This window comes from Temnothorax longispinosus, chromosome 4 (assembly GCF_030848805.1).
Source record: "Temnothorax longispinosus isolate EJ_2023e chromosome 4, Tlon_JGU_v1, whole genome shotgun sequence".
In the NCBI taxonomy this organism is placed as follows: Eukaryota; Metazoa; Arthropoda; class Insecta; order Hymenoptera; family Formicidae; genus Temnothorax; species Temnothorax longispinosus.
In genome coordinates, this window is record NC_092361.1 from 10401004 (window position 1) to 10417560 (window position 16557).

At 32.3% G+C, this 16557-nt stretch overlaps 2 protein-coding genes across 4 annotated transcripts in view; one reads left to right on the top strand and one right to left on the bottom strand.

Annotated features, from left to right (window-relative positions):
* LOC139812081 (cilia- and flagella-associated protein 58) overlaps nucleotides 1-3098 on the bottom strand; it is a 346663-nt gene extending 343565 nt beyond the window's left edge. The window contains exons 1-3 of the mRNA XM_071776708.1: nucleotides 2542-3098; nucleotides 2219-2305; nucleotides 7-51 (exon numbers count right to left, since the gene is read on the bottom strand). Of these exons, the coding sequence (XP_071632809.1) occupies nucleotides 7-51; nucleotides 2219-2305; nucleotides 2542-2577 (168 nt within the window). The 5' untranslated portion in view covers nucleotides 2578-3098. The remainder of the gene's footprint in view (nucleotides 1-6; nucleotides 52-2218; nucleotides 2306-2541) is intronic.
* An 8316-nt stretch (nucleotides 3099-11414) lies between these two features.
* LOC139812028 (uncharacterized) lies at nucleotides 11415-16327 on the top strand. 3 transcript variants are annotated; one of them, XR_011731806.1, is made up of 3 exons: nucleotides 11415-11722; nucleotides 11816-12033; nucleotides 12100-12519. XR_011731806.1 is itself a non-coding variant. In XM_071776642.1 (3 exons), the coding sequence occupies exons 1-3, from the start codon at nucleotides 11462-11464 to the stop codon at nucleotides 13420-13422; spliced, it is 933 nt and encodes a 310-aa protein (XP_071632743.1). In that variant the 5' UTR covers nucleotides 11415-11461; the 3' UTR covers nucleotides 13423-16327. The 3 variants fall into 3 exon arrangements, 2 of the variants coding, with proteins under 2 accessions (XP_071632743.1, XP_071632744.1); XM_071776642.1 differs by lacking the exon at nucleotides 12100-12519 and adding an exon at nucleotides 12969-16327; XM_071776643.1 differs by lacking the exon at nucleotides 12100-12519 and adding an exon at nucleotides 12969-16327 and having other exon boundaries at nucleotides 11828-12033.
* The last annotated feature ends 230 nt before the right edge of the window (nucleotides 16328-16557 follow it).

The following is a 16557-nucleotide window of genomic DNA, read 5'->3' on the forward strand; positions in this document are numbered from 1 at the left end:
TTCAGCTTCAAAGGGAGCTAGTGCTTTATTAGAACTCATTTCATTCGTTATCTATAGATAAATGAAGATATATTTTTAATTGTAGTATGCTATTTGGGACATTAATAGGAATATAGACTTAAATCTGAGATTAAAAAATTTCAATCAGCATTTATGGATTTTAATTAGAACTGCCATAGAAAAATTTTAGAATTTCATAAATAATAGTTGCAATTCTATATAGCATTACTATCTATCTTGCTATCAAGAGATAAACATCTAAGACTTGTTTTACAGACTTAAGTTTGCATTTCACATAGTTCTTTATAAAGTAAGTAAATTTAATTTAATAAAAACAGGAAAAACAATGTTTATTTTAAGAGTTTTCTAGTACATTTGATTACAAAATTCTATTAAAAAATTATGAACAAGGAAGAAAATATAATAAAATACAACAAATATTAGATAGCACATTCTACATATTTTATTAATTTGATTGTTAATTTAATTAATTTCACTATACTGGAAAGATAATATACTGGAAAAAATAAGATATTAAATATTTTAACATATACCTATAATGGAAAAATGCATTTTAATATTAGTAAAAAAAGAACATAAATAAAGGCAATTTTAAAACTGCTAATAAATTACTTATTTGATTTTAAATTTTTAAATGTGTGTACAAACATATTTTTTTCAATACAAACTCGATAAACGTCATACATGTCTATATTGTGCGCTACGTTGGATCATATAAGATACAGAGACTCCTCGGGTTGTAAAAAGCCGTGATGTAAAGAACATGTATTAATGAAATATATAGAATATGCTATCTAATATTTATTGGGTTCTATTGGATCTTCTTCTTTGCTCATAATTCTTTAATAGGACTTTGTAATAAAATGTACTTTAAAATTATACAAAAAACATTGTTTTACCTATTTTTGTTAAACTTTCTGGTAAATATGCATAAAAGGTCAGTACCGATTTTATCGCTACTTAAATATGTTGTAGGGGAGGTCTTTCTATCTTATTACTCTTTTTAGGTATTATAAAATAACATTAGTTCTAAGAAAAGTAATTTTCGATATGTGTGTATAGACAGTAGACATATAGGGGTGGAAAGTTAAAACCCGAACTGTACAATAATAGATCTTGTTTTGCTTTATAAGAAAGGGTGGGATAAACCTCGCTTCGTGTGGGAAGTTGCAAATCCATGTGGAATCATACAATAATAAAAAACAACAATTTATGCTTTTGCCATTGTTAAAGCAAAGAATACTTTGTAATTTGTATTTATACATTTTAAAATATAATGTTGTATATATACTTTTGAATATATTAACTATTCTCTGCTTTAACAAATTATTTCTGTTACAGATATTGATTTTCACACGATACATACGTATTTCCACACAAAGCGAAGAAAAAAGAAAAAACGGGTTTTTAATTTTCTACGCGAACCAAGGTCCATCCTCACTCATCCCTGCTTGCAGGAGAGGGGCAGTAGCCCTTCCTCCACCTACATGTGTATTGTCTATACACATATATACCGGCAAATTACTTTTAGCATTAAAATTGTGAAACTTTAATTTGCTATATCTTCTAAACCAATGTTGTCCCTCACTTTTTTCTTGCGTAGAATTACTTAGAAAGACTTCCCCTACAACATACTTAAGTAGCGATAAAATCGATGAGTATTGATTTTTTATGCATATTTACTAACTTTCTATATTATTTATTAATGAAGAAACATGGATCTAACTCTAATAGTTAGGTTAGACAGAATGCGATTTAAATATATGCATGTATGAATAGATAAATCATAATTATAAGTCTATTTATTTGTATTTTTTATATATTTCTTTTTCTAATTATATTGTTAGTGAGTTTATATTAATATTGCGATAAAAAGCACAGTTCTTTTTATATTGTATAGATCAATACATAAAGTCTATTAAAAGTAAATTGTTTATTATAAAATTAATTATATAATAACTTATATTTGACCTTTAAAGAATGTTTATAGCTATAAAAAATTAAAATGTTTAAAATACATATTTTTTAGCAAAATATTGCTAATATATGAAAAAGCAAATATATAGGAAAATATATACACAAAAACTAAAATTAAAAAAATAAACTATATAGATCTATGATAATTATGATACAATTAAGTAAAATACAATAAACAGGCAAATACATTTTAATAATTTTCGCAAACAAAAGCTCTTACCCTTGCATAATCTTTCTCCAAAGTACAAAACGTGCTACTTGCCGAACTTCTTTCTGAGGATGGTTGACTGGTTTCACTTCCATCATCCTGAAAGCAGTATCATTTTATTGCCATTATAAAATATTATGATAAATAATTATCACTTATCCAAATTATTTCACATTTCAATAAACATGATATTCAAGATAAAACGGGATTACGCAAGTAATATTAAATTTTTTCTGCTTTTTAATATATAAAAGCTCTTGAGTCATATAAAAACATGCCATAAAGAATTAAACAATAAATTAGTAGTTAGATATATTTTATAAGTAATTACTTACACCGTCCAATTCAGCATTCATGTCTATATCCATCATGATGTATCAGCGAAATTAAAACTTGTCGATAAATATATGTAAATAAATCTTGCGATTTTACGAGATAAATATTGTTGTAAACTAATTTTTTAGTTCTTAAAATTTACTCTATGATTCAAGAACTTGCGAACTTTTTGCAAATTTCTAAATTAGCTAATTAGTGTAATCAAGGTTTCTTATACGACTGTAGTGACAATATGACGGTTCAAGGAATGTTTCTGTGCCTCTGGATATAAGCTATTTCAAATTGTTGACTAGTCGCTATGACAACAAAGCATTCTTGTACTGATATACTTACACTCATACATTACGAAATAATCAATAAGGTAGCATCTTTGTAAGGTGCTCTCGGATTAACGCATAATGCGCAGACTACCCGCGGAAAAAAGTTAAATATGAACTTTATATGGACCTTAATAAAATCTCCATTTAAATTTTATTTGATTTAAATTAATGCTGAATAACTGCATTAATATGCCTCATATTTGTTCTATATATAAAACTTAATTAAGAATATAAGAAGAAATGCCGATATACATTTCGATTAAAAATCTCAAACACATATGAATACATGACGTATATTCTTAATCGACGTGTATACTCGTACGTATGTTTCGTAGTATACAAAGTATATATACGTACTTCTTATAGTATCATTTTATCATCAAAATATTCGTATTTAATTTGGCTTAATAAGGATTTAATTAGCTAATATATTCAATTTAAATATTAATCTTATTGAAACCATATATGAAATTAATAAGTTGTAAATCTTATTCAAATTTCATTAAATTCAAATAGGACTTTTATATGTTCTTAATATGTTGAATTCAAATAGACCTTTACACGTTCTTAATGAGGCTTTTAAGGCACAGCGCGCGCGCACCTGAAGCTGAATCCTTGAATTTATTCGCGAGAAAAACGTATGCGGAAATTCTGCTCTTATAGAAAAGTTGCAAGTTGATTAACTAAAAGCCATGCGATCAACTTGCTACTTTTCTGTAAGAGTAGAATTTGCACATACCTTTCTCTTGCGAATAAATTCAAGAATCCAGCCCCTGTTGTAGCTTGCCGAAATGTTGCGGTCTCAATCAACAGGCAATGTTTTACAAACGTTTTTTAATATGTGTTTGAAACTGATTTTCAAATATTTTTCAAACGTTTAAAAAACATTGTCTGCTAATTAGGATAATAATGAGATTAGAGAATATGGTATCAACAGAGAATGAGTTATAAGATAAAAAAAAACGTTTATAAATTACAATTATTGTGTTTATATTGGTTTGCTTTAAATCCAGTGATACAAAAAAAAAGATAAGTAAACTTCTGATAAAATTAACGAAATGCAACTCTTAGGCAGTAATCATAAAAACAAATATTAATCGCTAGCGACAAAAAGATCTGACTAAAAAGATTGATCCAGTGGCACAAAATATTAATCACAATCATAAAAACCAAGAATACAATTTGCTAGCTCAAAAAAATAAAAATGGAGAAATTCTTTATATACTTAATCAAACTGAAGATCGATACTATATAGAAGAATCGCTAAAACAATAAAATCCTTTGTCATATTTATACTCTGTGGCGCTTTTGCTCTCTCTCTCTCTCTCTCTCTCTCTCTCTCTCTCTCTCTCTCTCTCTCTCTCTCTCTCTCTGATTTCGCAGAAACGCACTGCCATAGCACTTCGTAATTGAGTGGAATCCTTTTTAGGGCGCCAATGTTTCAATTTCTGCCATTCGAAAGCCTTATCTAGAAAATTGAGGGTATTTATGAGCAATTGTAAAGACCATATTTTCCATCAACGCTAGTAAATAAAACTTAATATATTCTAAACTTACCAATAATTGCATCTACTCAAGCAGATTCTAGAACTTTTTTAATAGAACTTGGGTCTGCATAGGCTTAACGACCCTTTCTTCTTGGTAGAAGACCAGACATAGTACACTGAAGAAGCGACTCCAATGTAAACACCCTCCAATAGACGTCTGACTGCTTTAGTAGCCGAGTTTGACTCCTCTGCAGCCTTGTATATCTTTGATATGCAGTATACGTCATCACTGATTAGGTTTCCCTTTGATGATATGATCCAGATGATGGTTTAATTTTGTTGGAACATTCACTAACAACGAGGCCTAAAGAACCAGCTCCAGATTCATCATACTTAAGTGATACAATTTCTTTCGTAGCAGGATTCAATGCCAATTGCACATTGTTAGCTCCAGTCTCCATTATTGTGAATATCTTCTCCAGAAGTCTTATTTTTACCTGTGGGCATATAAACTTTGTAATAAGTGTCCATTAAAGAACATTGCAAAAAAAAAACAGAAACATATATACCTTCACAATGTAGCAAAACTCTTACAAATAATTTTACACTCATCTATCCCGAAACCGAAGTCGCATGTAAAAGATAGCTGGTCTTTCGTTAATTTTATTAATAACAGATAGATAAAGGAGAATGAAATACTCATTTCACTTGACGTTACTGCACTTTTCACGAACATTCCAAAAGATCTGGTGCTTAAGGGAATAGAGAAAAGATGGAGTCACATTTTGAAAAAAAAACAGACTTAAATTTACAACAATTTTTATATGCTATTGACTTGATTCTATCCTCCACTAGCTTCAGTTTTAACGGTGCGATTTATGAGCAGATTTTCGGCAGCCCCATGGGGTCTCCTTTGTCTCCACATGTCTCCGACATTGTAATGGATGATCTGGAGACGCACTGCTTGAACTTGCTAGATTTCGATATCCTGATTTTTTTCAGATATGTTGATGACATCTTTGCGGTTGTCCCTAAACTTAAAGTTGACATAATACTAAGAGCTTTTAATAACTATCACCCCAGATTGAAATTCACATATAAAACGGAAAAGGACGTGTCACTTAACTTTCTTGACACAACGGTGATCCGAAATGGCAATACTTTGATAACGAATTGGTACAGTAAACCTACATTTTCTGGACAATATACAAACTTTTATTCGAATCACCCGTTAAAATACAAAATAAACACCATCACAAGCTTAGTTGACCGCGCTATTATACTCTCTGACAAAAAATTCCATAACTCTAACATCAAAATTGTTAAAGATATCTTGACTAACAACTGTTTTCCAAAGTCAATCATTAATAAATACATTGCCAAAAGATTAAATTACCTTAAAACACGAAATACGTCCGAGGATAGTAAAATAATTTTTGATCCAAAGAATAGTATACCGTTACCATATGTGAAAGATCTGAGTGAGTCCATAAGTCGAGATCTAAAGAAAGTCAATATTAATACTCAATATACGGTCCCTAAAAAACTCGACTGCATAATAAAAAGAGGGAAAGACAGGATAGATGATTTTAATCAAAGCGAATTAGTTTATAAAATAAACTGCAAAGACTGTAATGCTGCGTACATCGGACAAACGAAACGGCATTTATGCACGCGTCTCAGGGAGCACCAGAATGATATAAAGAAGAACGTCAGTAATCATTCCGTGGTTAGTTGTCACAGAACGTCATATGGACACGACTTCGACTGGAATAAACCAGTAATTTTACACAAGGAGAAACAGACTAAGAAGAGGGAAATAGCAGAAATGTTTTTTATAAAAAAATTCAACGATAATATAAATTTACAAAGAGACACAGAGAAGCTCAACGCTCTCTACGAACGTATTATAGAAGAGACATAATTTCCCACTTCTTACTCTGTTCCCCCCCCCCTCTTGATCGCTTTAAGCGGTACTGTTTTGTTGTTCTCCGTGTCCGCACATTAACAGTAACATCTCCGACTTGACAAGTTCTTTGACGATGAACGATCAAATATGCCGTGTCAACGGTCTTTTATATATTGTAATTCTCAACAAACAAATTATGTTTTAGATGTGGCGTTGCAGGCATTATGCCTAACTAATTAATAATTTGTACTTGTGACGCTTGAAAAGGACCTAAACCCGAGGTCGAAACGTAGCGTTCTATTTAATAAAATTGGCCAGTTGGGTCGAATAAAGTACACCAAAGCTGAATATATGTATACCTTCATTCTGAGGAAACAAGAGTGACTGAAGGTTTTCCTCAGATAAAGGTATGGATGAATTTAAAGAGGCTAGCTTTGTAAGAACCTTTATATCAAGCATGGCAGCTAAGCGAGCCGCTACCTGTAAAAAAATTAAAATTCAGTAAAGAAATAATAGTAATAGTTATGATGCATAAAAGTTTTGCAAGAAAAATATTTACTTTCTTTGTTTGTTTATCTTTAATATTATCAATCTCTTCCTCAGATCTACTGGATAAAGATATTTGTTCAGCTTCTTCATCCTGCAAAATGAGTGAATATTATAACCTTTCAGTAAAAATAAAAGATAGAATTTTTTACATAGAATTGAAGCAACCTTAATCTGAATCTTTTGCTCTTTATTCTTTTCTGTAGAGTCACTCTCACTCTCACTACTGCTGTATATTTTTTCTTTCTTCGATTTTGTTGCAAAGCAACTTGTTACAATCACTCTCTTCCTTTTCAGTGTATTCTGCAGGAATATATAGCCTCAATAAGCTCTCAATACAAGGCATTCATGATTATATTATTATATTATATTCATGATTATATTTGTTGTAATGGAGAGAGGTTTTTTTATTTGGACACTAAAGCCACATGTAACATTAAAATTACATGAAGTCAGAGGCAGATGCAGTCTCAAATCTGGGAGAGGGAAACTTGCCTTTTAATAAAAGGATAAAAAATCATGCAAGGAAATTTTGAAGACACCACTTTAGAAAGTTTAATGGGCATGATCCCAATTTTCATGCTACTTGAAAATGAAATAGTTTATACATTATTACCTCACAATTATCGCGTTAGAAACTATATGGAACTTACTGTACATGAGGCTGAATTCTCTTTCTCCTGACCATGCAGATTTTCTTCTTCAACAACAGTCTCATCATTCTCACATTCAAAAGATATGTTCTCTTTCTTGTTATTTTTTACAGATTTATTAATTAAAGTCTGTTTTTTCTGTTTCTTTACATTTAGCAGGAATACATATAGGCGCGTTAACGTTTATTTGGTGCAGACCAGTTAAGATGGCTCTAAAGTGACATCGTTAGTCAATAATACAACTCACATAAAACTTGATAAAATACATTATGGTTTTTCCTAAACATCTTATATAAATACAAATTATTAATATTGATAATGTTCCCATTAATTTTTATAAGTAGTTTATAATAATAATTATAAATGGTCGATTGATTAATGTTGTCTTGATTGCAAGACCCACGGTCTTACATATAGGTCTGGAAACTTCAGTGGTGGGGGTAGGTCGCTTAATGAAGTTGTTTTTAAGTTCTCTAATAGCCACTAGAGTCGTTGTGATCGATGTTCACGTTGTGGCGAGCGACGCCGGAGGCCGGGAGGGATATCTGTCATATGAAATTTGGCGGAGTGGTTTTGTGTCAACTTCGTAGTCTCGACATTATGGGTTCGAATCTCCGTGCCCTTAAGTTTTTTTTAAATCCTTTCTCAAGCAATGTGATAAATAATAATGCTTTAAATAATTTGAGACTATAAATTAATGAAATATGTAGATATATAAAATAAATACGAGTTTTTATTCTGAAAATTAAAAACAAATAAAAATATCTTTTTATATGTTTATTTTTATCCTTTTTCTTTTATTTTTGTGGGTATAGCTAATTATTATCGGCCACTGAGCTTTTTCAAGATATAATTAATTAATAAAGATTAAATATGTCTATATATTTTTTTTAACAATATTCAAACTGTTTTTGAAATCGATTTGATATAAAAATATGTTTTAATTGTTATTGATTATTCGATAAATAGCTGTAGAATATAGTAAAGAGTGATTCTCTCCAAATTTTTAGGGAATCACGTTCTTGTGACAACAAAACAATTTAGCAAGTATTTGCGACAAGACGCGGTTTCCCTTAATTATTATTAATTTTTTATTAACAACTTATTCTCTAGCGGTCGACAGCAAAGAGCGATTCTCTTTAAATTTTTAGGGAATCACGTTCTTGTAATAACAGAATAATTTAGCAAGTATTTGCGACAAGACGCGGTTTCTCTTAATTGTTATTAATTTTTTATTAACAATTTATTCTCTAGCGGTCTTTAACAAAGAGCGATTCTCACCAAATAATTTAAAAAGAGGAGTAGTTTTGGGACTAATTGACAGAGCTTTTAGACTATCCCATCCTATTTTCCACCAAAAAAATCTGTCTCTGGCTGTTACACTCTTACTCGAAAATGGTTACCCGCTGAATTTTGTTTTCGCGATTCGTTTTGGAAAAACTTAAATCTCTTCACAAAAGATCTCCATCGAGATCTTCCGACGATGAAGATCTAACAAGCAAGTCTTACCTGTCTGTTCCGTATGTAAAAAATATTTCAGAGAAGTTTACCCATCTCACTAGCATTGTAGACAGAAAATTGAGTTTATACGGTTTTAACCGACTTAATGGTCTCATCAAAGTACATAAGGACATAGTCGATAATGCTTCTCAGAGCAATGTTGTGTATCGCATTAATTGCACTGATTGCGACGCTTCCTATACTGGACAGACTGGCAGACTTTTGGGAACTCGTATTAGAGAACATAAACGAGTAAATCCTGGGGGACATTCGGTGGTACAGATGCATTGCGTGGATAATAACCACAAGTTTGATTTCGGGAATGCTGCAATTCTCGACAAAGAACCGTTCCATGTCAGACGCTTGGTCTCTGAAATGTTACATATTGGCTTACAACATAATGGCATTAACTTACATACGGACACTGCCTTTTTAGGCGAGGCTTACATTCCGCTAATAAATAAAATAAAACACCGCTCTACTGTTTAAATAAATTCTTTAATTTCTTTTGTGCGGCTGTTTGTATTTTCGCCTATATGCCTGTTTGTTTTTGCTTGCGTGTCTCCGAGTTCACGGCGTGCGTCCTTCGAACTCGCATTAGTAGTTCTGACACCGACGACTACAGATCGCTCTCTCCGGATGGAGAATGGCTATGAATACCATTTGATACGTTTAGACCGCTGTTCGTGTAGCATGCAGTAAGTCAATTACTTTTCTATCTATTATACAGTTCTTAACATTCACTGCATTCTGCAGTTCTGCCGGGCCACAGTTTGCCACCTTTCGTCTCCCTCTGCTATGGAAGACGAGATTGACTCTCACAGTCGTTTGCTGCACGGACGCGGGCCTGACATACGCTTTATAACATCGCGGATTCGAGATGCGCGCTCGATGTTCTCAAGAATACGAACTTTTCCTATATCTGTGCTTACGTCTTTGTGTCAGCTCGTTGCGATACCACCGCTCACGTGTTTATTAATTTAATTTCTTATACATCGTATATGCGTTCTTTGACTACTATCACTGAAGAGGGCCCAATTCAGGGCAGAAACGTTTGATAATTTTTAATTTGTTAATATTTTAATGTATTGACTAAGAATTTGTTAATTATAATTTTCGCATATTAGATCCTGCGTTGGCTCTCATAGCTCATTATTTACCTTGTTTTTATGTAAAGTGTATGCAATGTCAACGTATTCACTCAGTTCATACCAACGATTATAATAAGAAAGACAGAACATATGAAGTCAACGCCAAATTAGCTTTTGGTAAGTCAATATATTACATATGTAATATGTTTAAAAATGCTAATAATTGTGAATAATTTAACTATTATTTATAAATTGTAGGACTTATTGATGGAGGTATTGGCGAGTCCCACATAAACACTGCAGTGTTATCGTCTATTGATGTACCTATTGTGTCAGCACCAACTTTGAAAAAATATGAGAGAAAAGTTGGCGTTGTTATAGAAGAAGTAGCAAAGGAATCTTGCATTGAAGCTATTCGGTTGGAGAAAAAATTAACCTTAGAAAACGAGCCAGAACAAAATCCGTAAGATCTCTAAATTTAAAAATCTATTTGAAATCAATTTTACATTATAATTAATTCAATCTTCTATATAGTATAAGTATCTTCTATACAAATATACTTATACGTATACTTGTAAGTATATACCGTATATTTATATTTATATTTAAATTGTACATATGTGATTTCTATTTACAATTATTTACTTGCCTTTATTTGAATAAAAAAAATTCAATGTTTTATACAACATGTGTTTCGAGCTTATTAAAATTTCCTTGTCAAAAATCTCCTTGTAAAAAATTTCACTATTTATCAAAAGTAGAACAAATGAAGATCTCAAAGGACAAACTGATAATAAAAAAATAACATATTTGAAATCAGCATACCACAGTGGTTGGCAGAAGCGTGGAAATGGACGTTCCTACAATAGTTTGAACATCAGTAAGATAATTTTATATCGAAAGATTAAAAAAAACTTCTCTCAGTAATTTTCAGTACGTCTTACAAATACTTATGCAGAGCCCGATTCTGCTTATATACATATATATATATATATATATATATATATGTATATAATATATAATGAAAATTCTAGGACACGGCACTGCAATTGGATATTATTCCGGAAAAGTTTTTTCTTTTGCTGTTTGGTGCAAAGATTGTCGTTTATGTAAACTCGGCCACCCTCACAGTGATCATGATTGTAGGCTAAATTATAATCTACAAAGTCAATGGAAGCTCATATGGCAGTTGTTTAAATATTAAGAGAAAGAGAGAGAGAGAGAGAGAGAGAGAGAGTCGAGTAATCGAAAACTATATCGAGAAGTCGAGCGAGAGTACGAGCGAGTATTATGCGAAACATTCCTATCTATTGAAGTTACGTACGCGCAGACAGACGTTATTCTTTTTCAACCGGCATGGGCCGAACGATCGCGCGAGTCTCGATCTTCATATTTCTTCTGAAGCGTTTCACCATGACGACGCTAATATCGATTAAACAGTATTTATTTTTCTGGTGCATTCTCATTCTCATAAAGTATTCGGTACTTATCGGATGTGAAAACGCATACTGTGACGAGATACAAATAAGTTCGAGGAAACCTCTAAGGAACGATTACAACTCACTGGAAAGGATTGGAAACGTGGAACAATACCCATTAAAGGAACAGCCATACTCCCGACCCTTCCCTGTCCAACGGAGAGATATTTCTCTGGTTACTCTTTCTGAAATATCGGTATGTAAATTTTTGGGGTATTTCCGGCCGGGTCTATTCTCGTCCTGCTATCTTTTTCATACTGGTTACTGGTGACTGATAATATATGTCTAGAATCTCTTGAAGGATACGATAGCAAGGACGTGCTGGAAATACACGATTCTCTCGGTTTCTTACCGCTGGTCAATAACTCGAAATAGCGAAATCGTATGTTACGATCTCCGCGAGAGAATCTCTACTGAAAAGACTCTAAATATATTGATTAAAAGGATATCTCGGATCAAGGAGATCCTTAACCTATTATTTCCAGGAACTTACGTAATAACAACAAGGTATGTTATCTTCATTTTCCGGGGAATTATCACATCAGATTTCTTTATATCAAGCCCTGTCTGTAGAATCTTGCTGTATCATCTTCTGCAACCGCCATCTTGAAAGATCTTCCATCTGAAGAAACTCAAATCATGTTGTCAAGATACTCATACTTCGATAGAAACGTCTTAAATAATACTCACAATAACCTCCAAATAAGATTACTCTCTCAATTGATTCTCAAAAGACTTTTTGTATAATAATTCTTGATATCATTAAGTCATATCTAACGGATCTTGCATTCAGATGTATTAATATTTTAATACCTTAATAACGTTTTGACTAAATACTTAAAGATCTGTCAAGTAGTTATGAAATTTGCATATATATGAAAAGGATACTAATTATTTACGTTGAAAGATGTGAAACTTTAATCTTTTGAAATATTATTTTGAACGTCTTATTTATATAAATGAATGTATTCTAATATGTTAGTTTTAAGAATAATTGTTGATTAGAAGGTCATTATCTAACTCTTAATATTAAATCCCTTAATATTCATGAAGAAATATATATTAAAATCTAATTCAAAACCACTAGTTTTTTTGTCACTAAGAAATTGAACTATAACTTAAACTATTTAACTATAATAAGACAAAGACATTTAAGTCAAGCATCAGTTTATTGCCTCTTCGTATAAATCTTATAAAGAAATATTCTGAAATGATTCTTTGAATTCTTAATTGTAAATCCCAAACTCAAAAGCATATAACTTATTAAGTAAATATCAATATCCAAGATGACGACCTTCTTTATTTCTAATCATGTTATGTTGGAATTATGAATTGTTTCTCATATGTAAACTATTATGACATTTATAAAAATTATATCTTTCTTCCTATAAAAACTGAGAGTTGAGAGTTATTCGGTTGTGTGTTTGTCCTTCTCTATATAGTATTCATTTTGATCAGGCTTGGATAAAGCTTGTGCAAACAGCAGTGGAAATATTTACCAACAACCCACTGTTTATGCAAGAGAATGTTGCCGTTAAGACATTGATAGGAGATGAGGATAGCCGTACGATTGCTTCAGTTAGAAGAGCAGCTTCTTTTGAGGTGGAAAAATGGTCAGATTACAATCATATAAAAAAAAGTTTCACGAGTAGTCTGTATACAATGAAATTGTCCCCAGTCCTTATCGATTACTTTGGTAAAAATTTTGCGATTGCCATAGAACGAAATAAGGGAGATGCCGTGAAGGTTGAACAATCTTTGCAAGCAGTCGTACCTCATGCATACGGTGATCACACTCTATGCGGTGATTGGTGTAAGGGTACTGTTAATGAAGATTATGTTCATAAGAATCTCCCACAAGGTAAACCTTTAACAGATCCTGATTTGAAAATTTGACTAAACGAAGTGATTTGTCGTTATGCTGCGAGCTCTGAAAAAATAGCTCAGTGTGGTTCAACTCAATCGAACGAATCACTCAACCCAATAATAGCCTCTAAAAACCCAAAAGTCAAGGCATTACGCAGGATCTAAATCACTGTGTTTCCGGGTAAGTGCAGCTGTTTAAAATGGTATGACTTTTCAGCCATCCGATGCTAGTTCGCGTAAAGAATCCGAATCCCGGTTTTAAGAATGTTTCGAAAATGTGTACTAATTAAAATGAAAACGTAAATAGCTTCAAACAAAAAATATTTATTTTACACTGAAGATATCTTTGTAAATTACGCAGAGCAGCAGGATGAAACGTCAGCCGAATCGGATTGTAGACAAAATTGTGTAAATATCCTTAATTAATGTTATCTGATAAAAGAATAATAAACAAACCGCAGGTTTAGTCGCAATGGGCACAATACATTTTAAGCGAGTGTGATCGCTTGATATGGAAAGCAAACATATATAGTATAACGAAATATCTTAATAATATATTACACACGTAAATCTAGAATATGAGTTAGCCAAATAATAAACGCTATTGATTAGTAATCGTAAAGTAGAGAACGTAACGAGAATCGAAGGATTTAAGAACTAATTATCAACGCGAAATCGTGAATGTTCTAGTAAATAACACTAAAAGAAAGGTTATCACTTGTCAAAATAAACGCAAAGAATCGGAATATCTAATGAATTCACATATCTATTTTTGGTACGTCGAAAGTCAGGACAAATATTATAATGAAAGATATGTGATGAACGCAAAAGATATATAAAAGGAAATTCGACACGTGCCGTTCACACGAATACATCGAGATCTATAACGTAAATGCACGCCATTAACACGGAAACACCGCGTGGGCTTTTTCACGACCGAATAATATAATCCGCACTATTGAAAGTAATTCGTATAGCAGCCGTAGGACCGACTTATCCGAAGCTTGTCGGAAAGGCATTAACGAGGCGTGAGACACGCTTATCCGAGAATATTCGATCGGAAATAAACAGATGTACTTAGCATTGAGGCAAACAGCTAATTCGCCGGGCAGACAATCTGGGATGTGGCCTCGCAATCCTCGCAGGGGCAAGCGTCGTCTCGTCCTTAGCTGTGAATACGTCGTACTGCTTCCTTAACTTTATCTCCTCGGGAATGTAATTTGTCCTTTTTGTATCTTCTGTATCTAACGCACGCACGCACGGTGTAACGTTCGCATACAACTGTTCCGAAATATATCCCTTATACACCGAGAATACACGATTATGCGGACCGAGGAATTCAGCGATTCCCGAAACGATGCTTTCGCTACCGAATATTGCGACGATCTGCCGCGCGCGCTTTCTTCGCAGCAAGCACGGACCGGAATCAACAAAACACGATCGGCCTAACTTTCCTAGCCGCGCTCCCCTGGCCTTTGTCGCTACCCGAGCGCTGTTGCTAACTTCTTCTATCTCGCTCTATCTTACAACTATCTAAACAGCAGCTATCTACCAAAAAAATATTGGCTGCCAATATTCTACTTCGGTTTTCGAAAAAATGGGATATCTGCAAAACGACAAAAGTATTGCGACGAGAAAACAAAAGGATGTACTTCGTCAGATAAAATCCAATCATAACAATAAAATTTCGACCAAAACACGGAGGCATAAAAATGCAGTTTGCAATAGGAAAGAGGGTATCACTTACGAAAGCGGCTTTGCTCTCAATGAAGTCTCGAATTTTATCCCTCATCCTAAAGTTTCTACACAAGAAAAAGTTGACCTGCAATCTTGTAAGGTTTTAATTTATGATTTAGAAACAACTGGTACTGCTCTCCAAGACGAAATTGTTCAAGTAAGTCCTGATATATTTCAGAAAAGCTTATTGCAATAAATGAAAATTTATATATTATTTTCTTTCTTAGATTGCAGTCGAAGCATTCACAGATACGCGTTCTTTTAACGCTTATATTATTCCATCCAAACCAATTTCAAAAACAGCATCACAGATCACAGGGCTTCGCGTTTTGCAAGGCGAACTGTATCTGTACGAAAATCGTGTAGAATCGGTATCCGCAAGAGTTGCTTGTCAACAATTTTAGAGTATTGTCGAAGTTTTGAATGCCCCCTTATTCTAGTTGCTCATAACGGTTTCACATACGCCTATTTTCTATTATAAGTTCTTTATTCTTAATTATGTAATTGCCTATAATACTTGAATTTTTTACGTAGATTTGACAATCCAAGAATAACAAGGTTGATGCAACAATGCCAATTATACGATGAATAAAGTGGTATTGTAAAAGAATTTGCTGATTCTTTGAGAATTTTCCGCCAGATTCTTCCAGAAAGAAAAAAACAAAAAGGAAAATTCTCAGTCAATGGTTTATTACATGATTACCTTTCCGAAGAAAATTCGCAGTCGCTTCATAATGTGATAGATGATGTTCGAGTTCTAAAAAAATTAATTCATGAGATTATAAAGTCTGAGGCTGTAATAAAAAAATATGCAAAAAGTTTTTTGGAAATCAACGAAGAAGAGTTAAAAGCGACAAAAACTACGAATAAGGTTTCTTTGCAACAATATAAAGATAAATTATCCAGTAGAATAATAAATAAGATGGCCGAAGCTGGCACCACTCAGCACGTTATGCAGCTTGCTTTTGAAAATAATGGAAAAGAAGGACTACGCGTGTTATTCTCTGAAAATGTTAATGGCAAACCAAGAATAACCAAAGATAAAAATATTTTAGAAAAAATTTACAGTCTATTTCCTAGCGATTAGTTTTATTTAATGTTCTTTAAATTTAAGTCCGCATTATTGACATTTTTTATTTTATAAATATTGATATTATTAGTTTGGATTTTCGTTCAATATTGATATTATTAATTTAGATTTCGTTCTATAATTATGAAATGTTTATTTTGTTGGAAATTAAAATTATATATTTTTTATAACATGTTTTTTGTTCAGTTCTCTGAATTAACAACTAAATAAAATATGTGAAATTTTTTAAATATAATATCCTTTTATCCCATAATAATAAAATTAATAATAATTTAATTACAATATTATGGCTAGAACTTTATATATCAATACTCTTTGTGACATGCAGTCTTTCGACC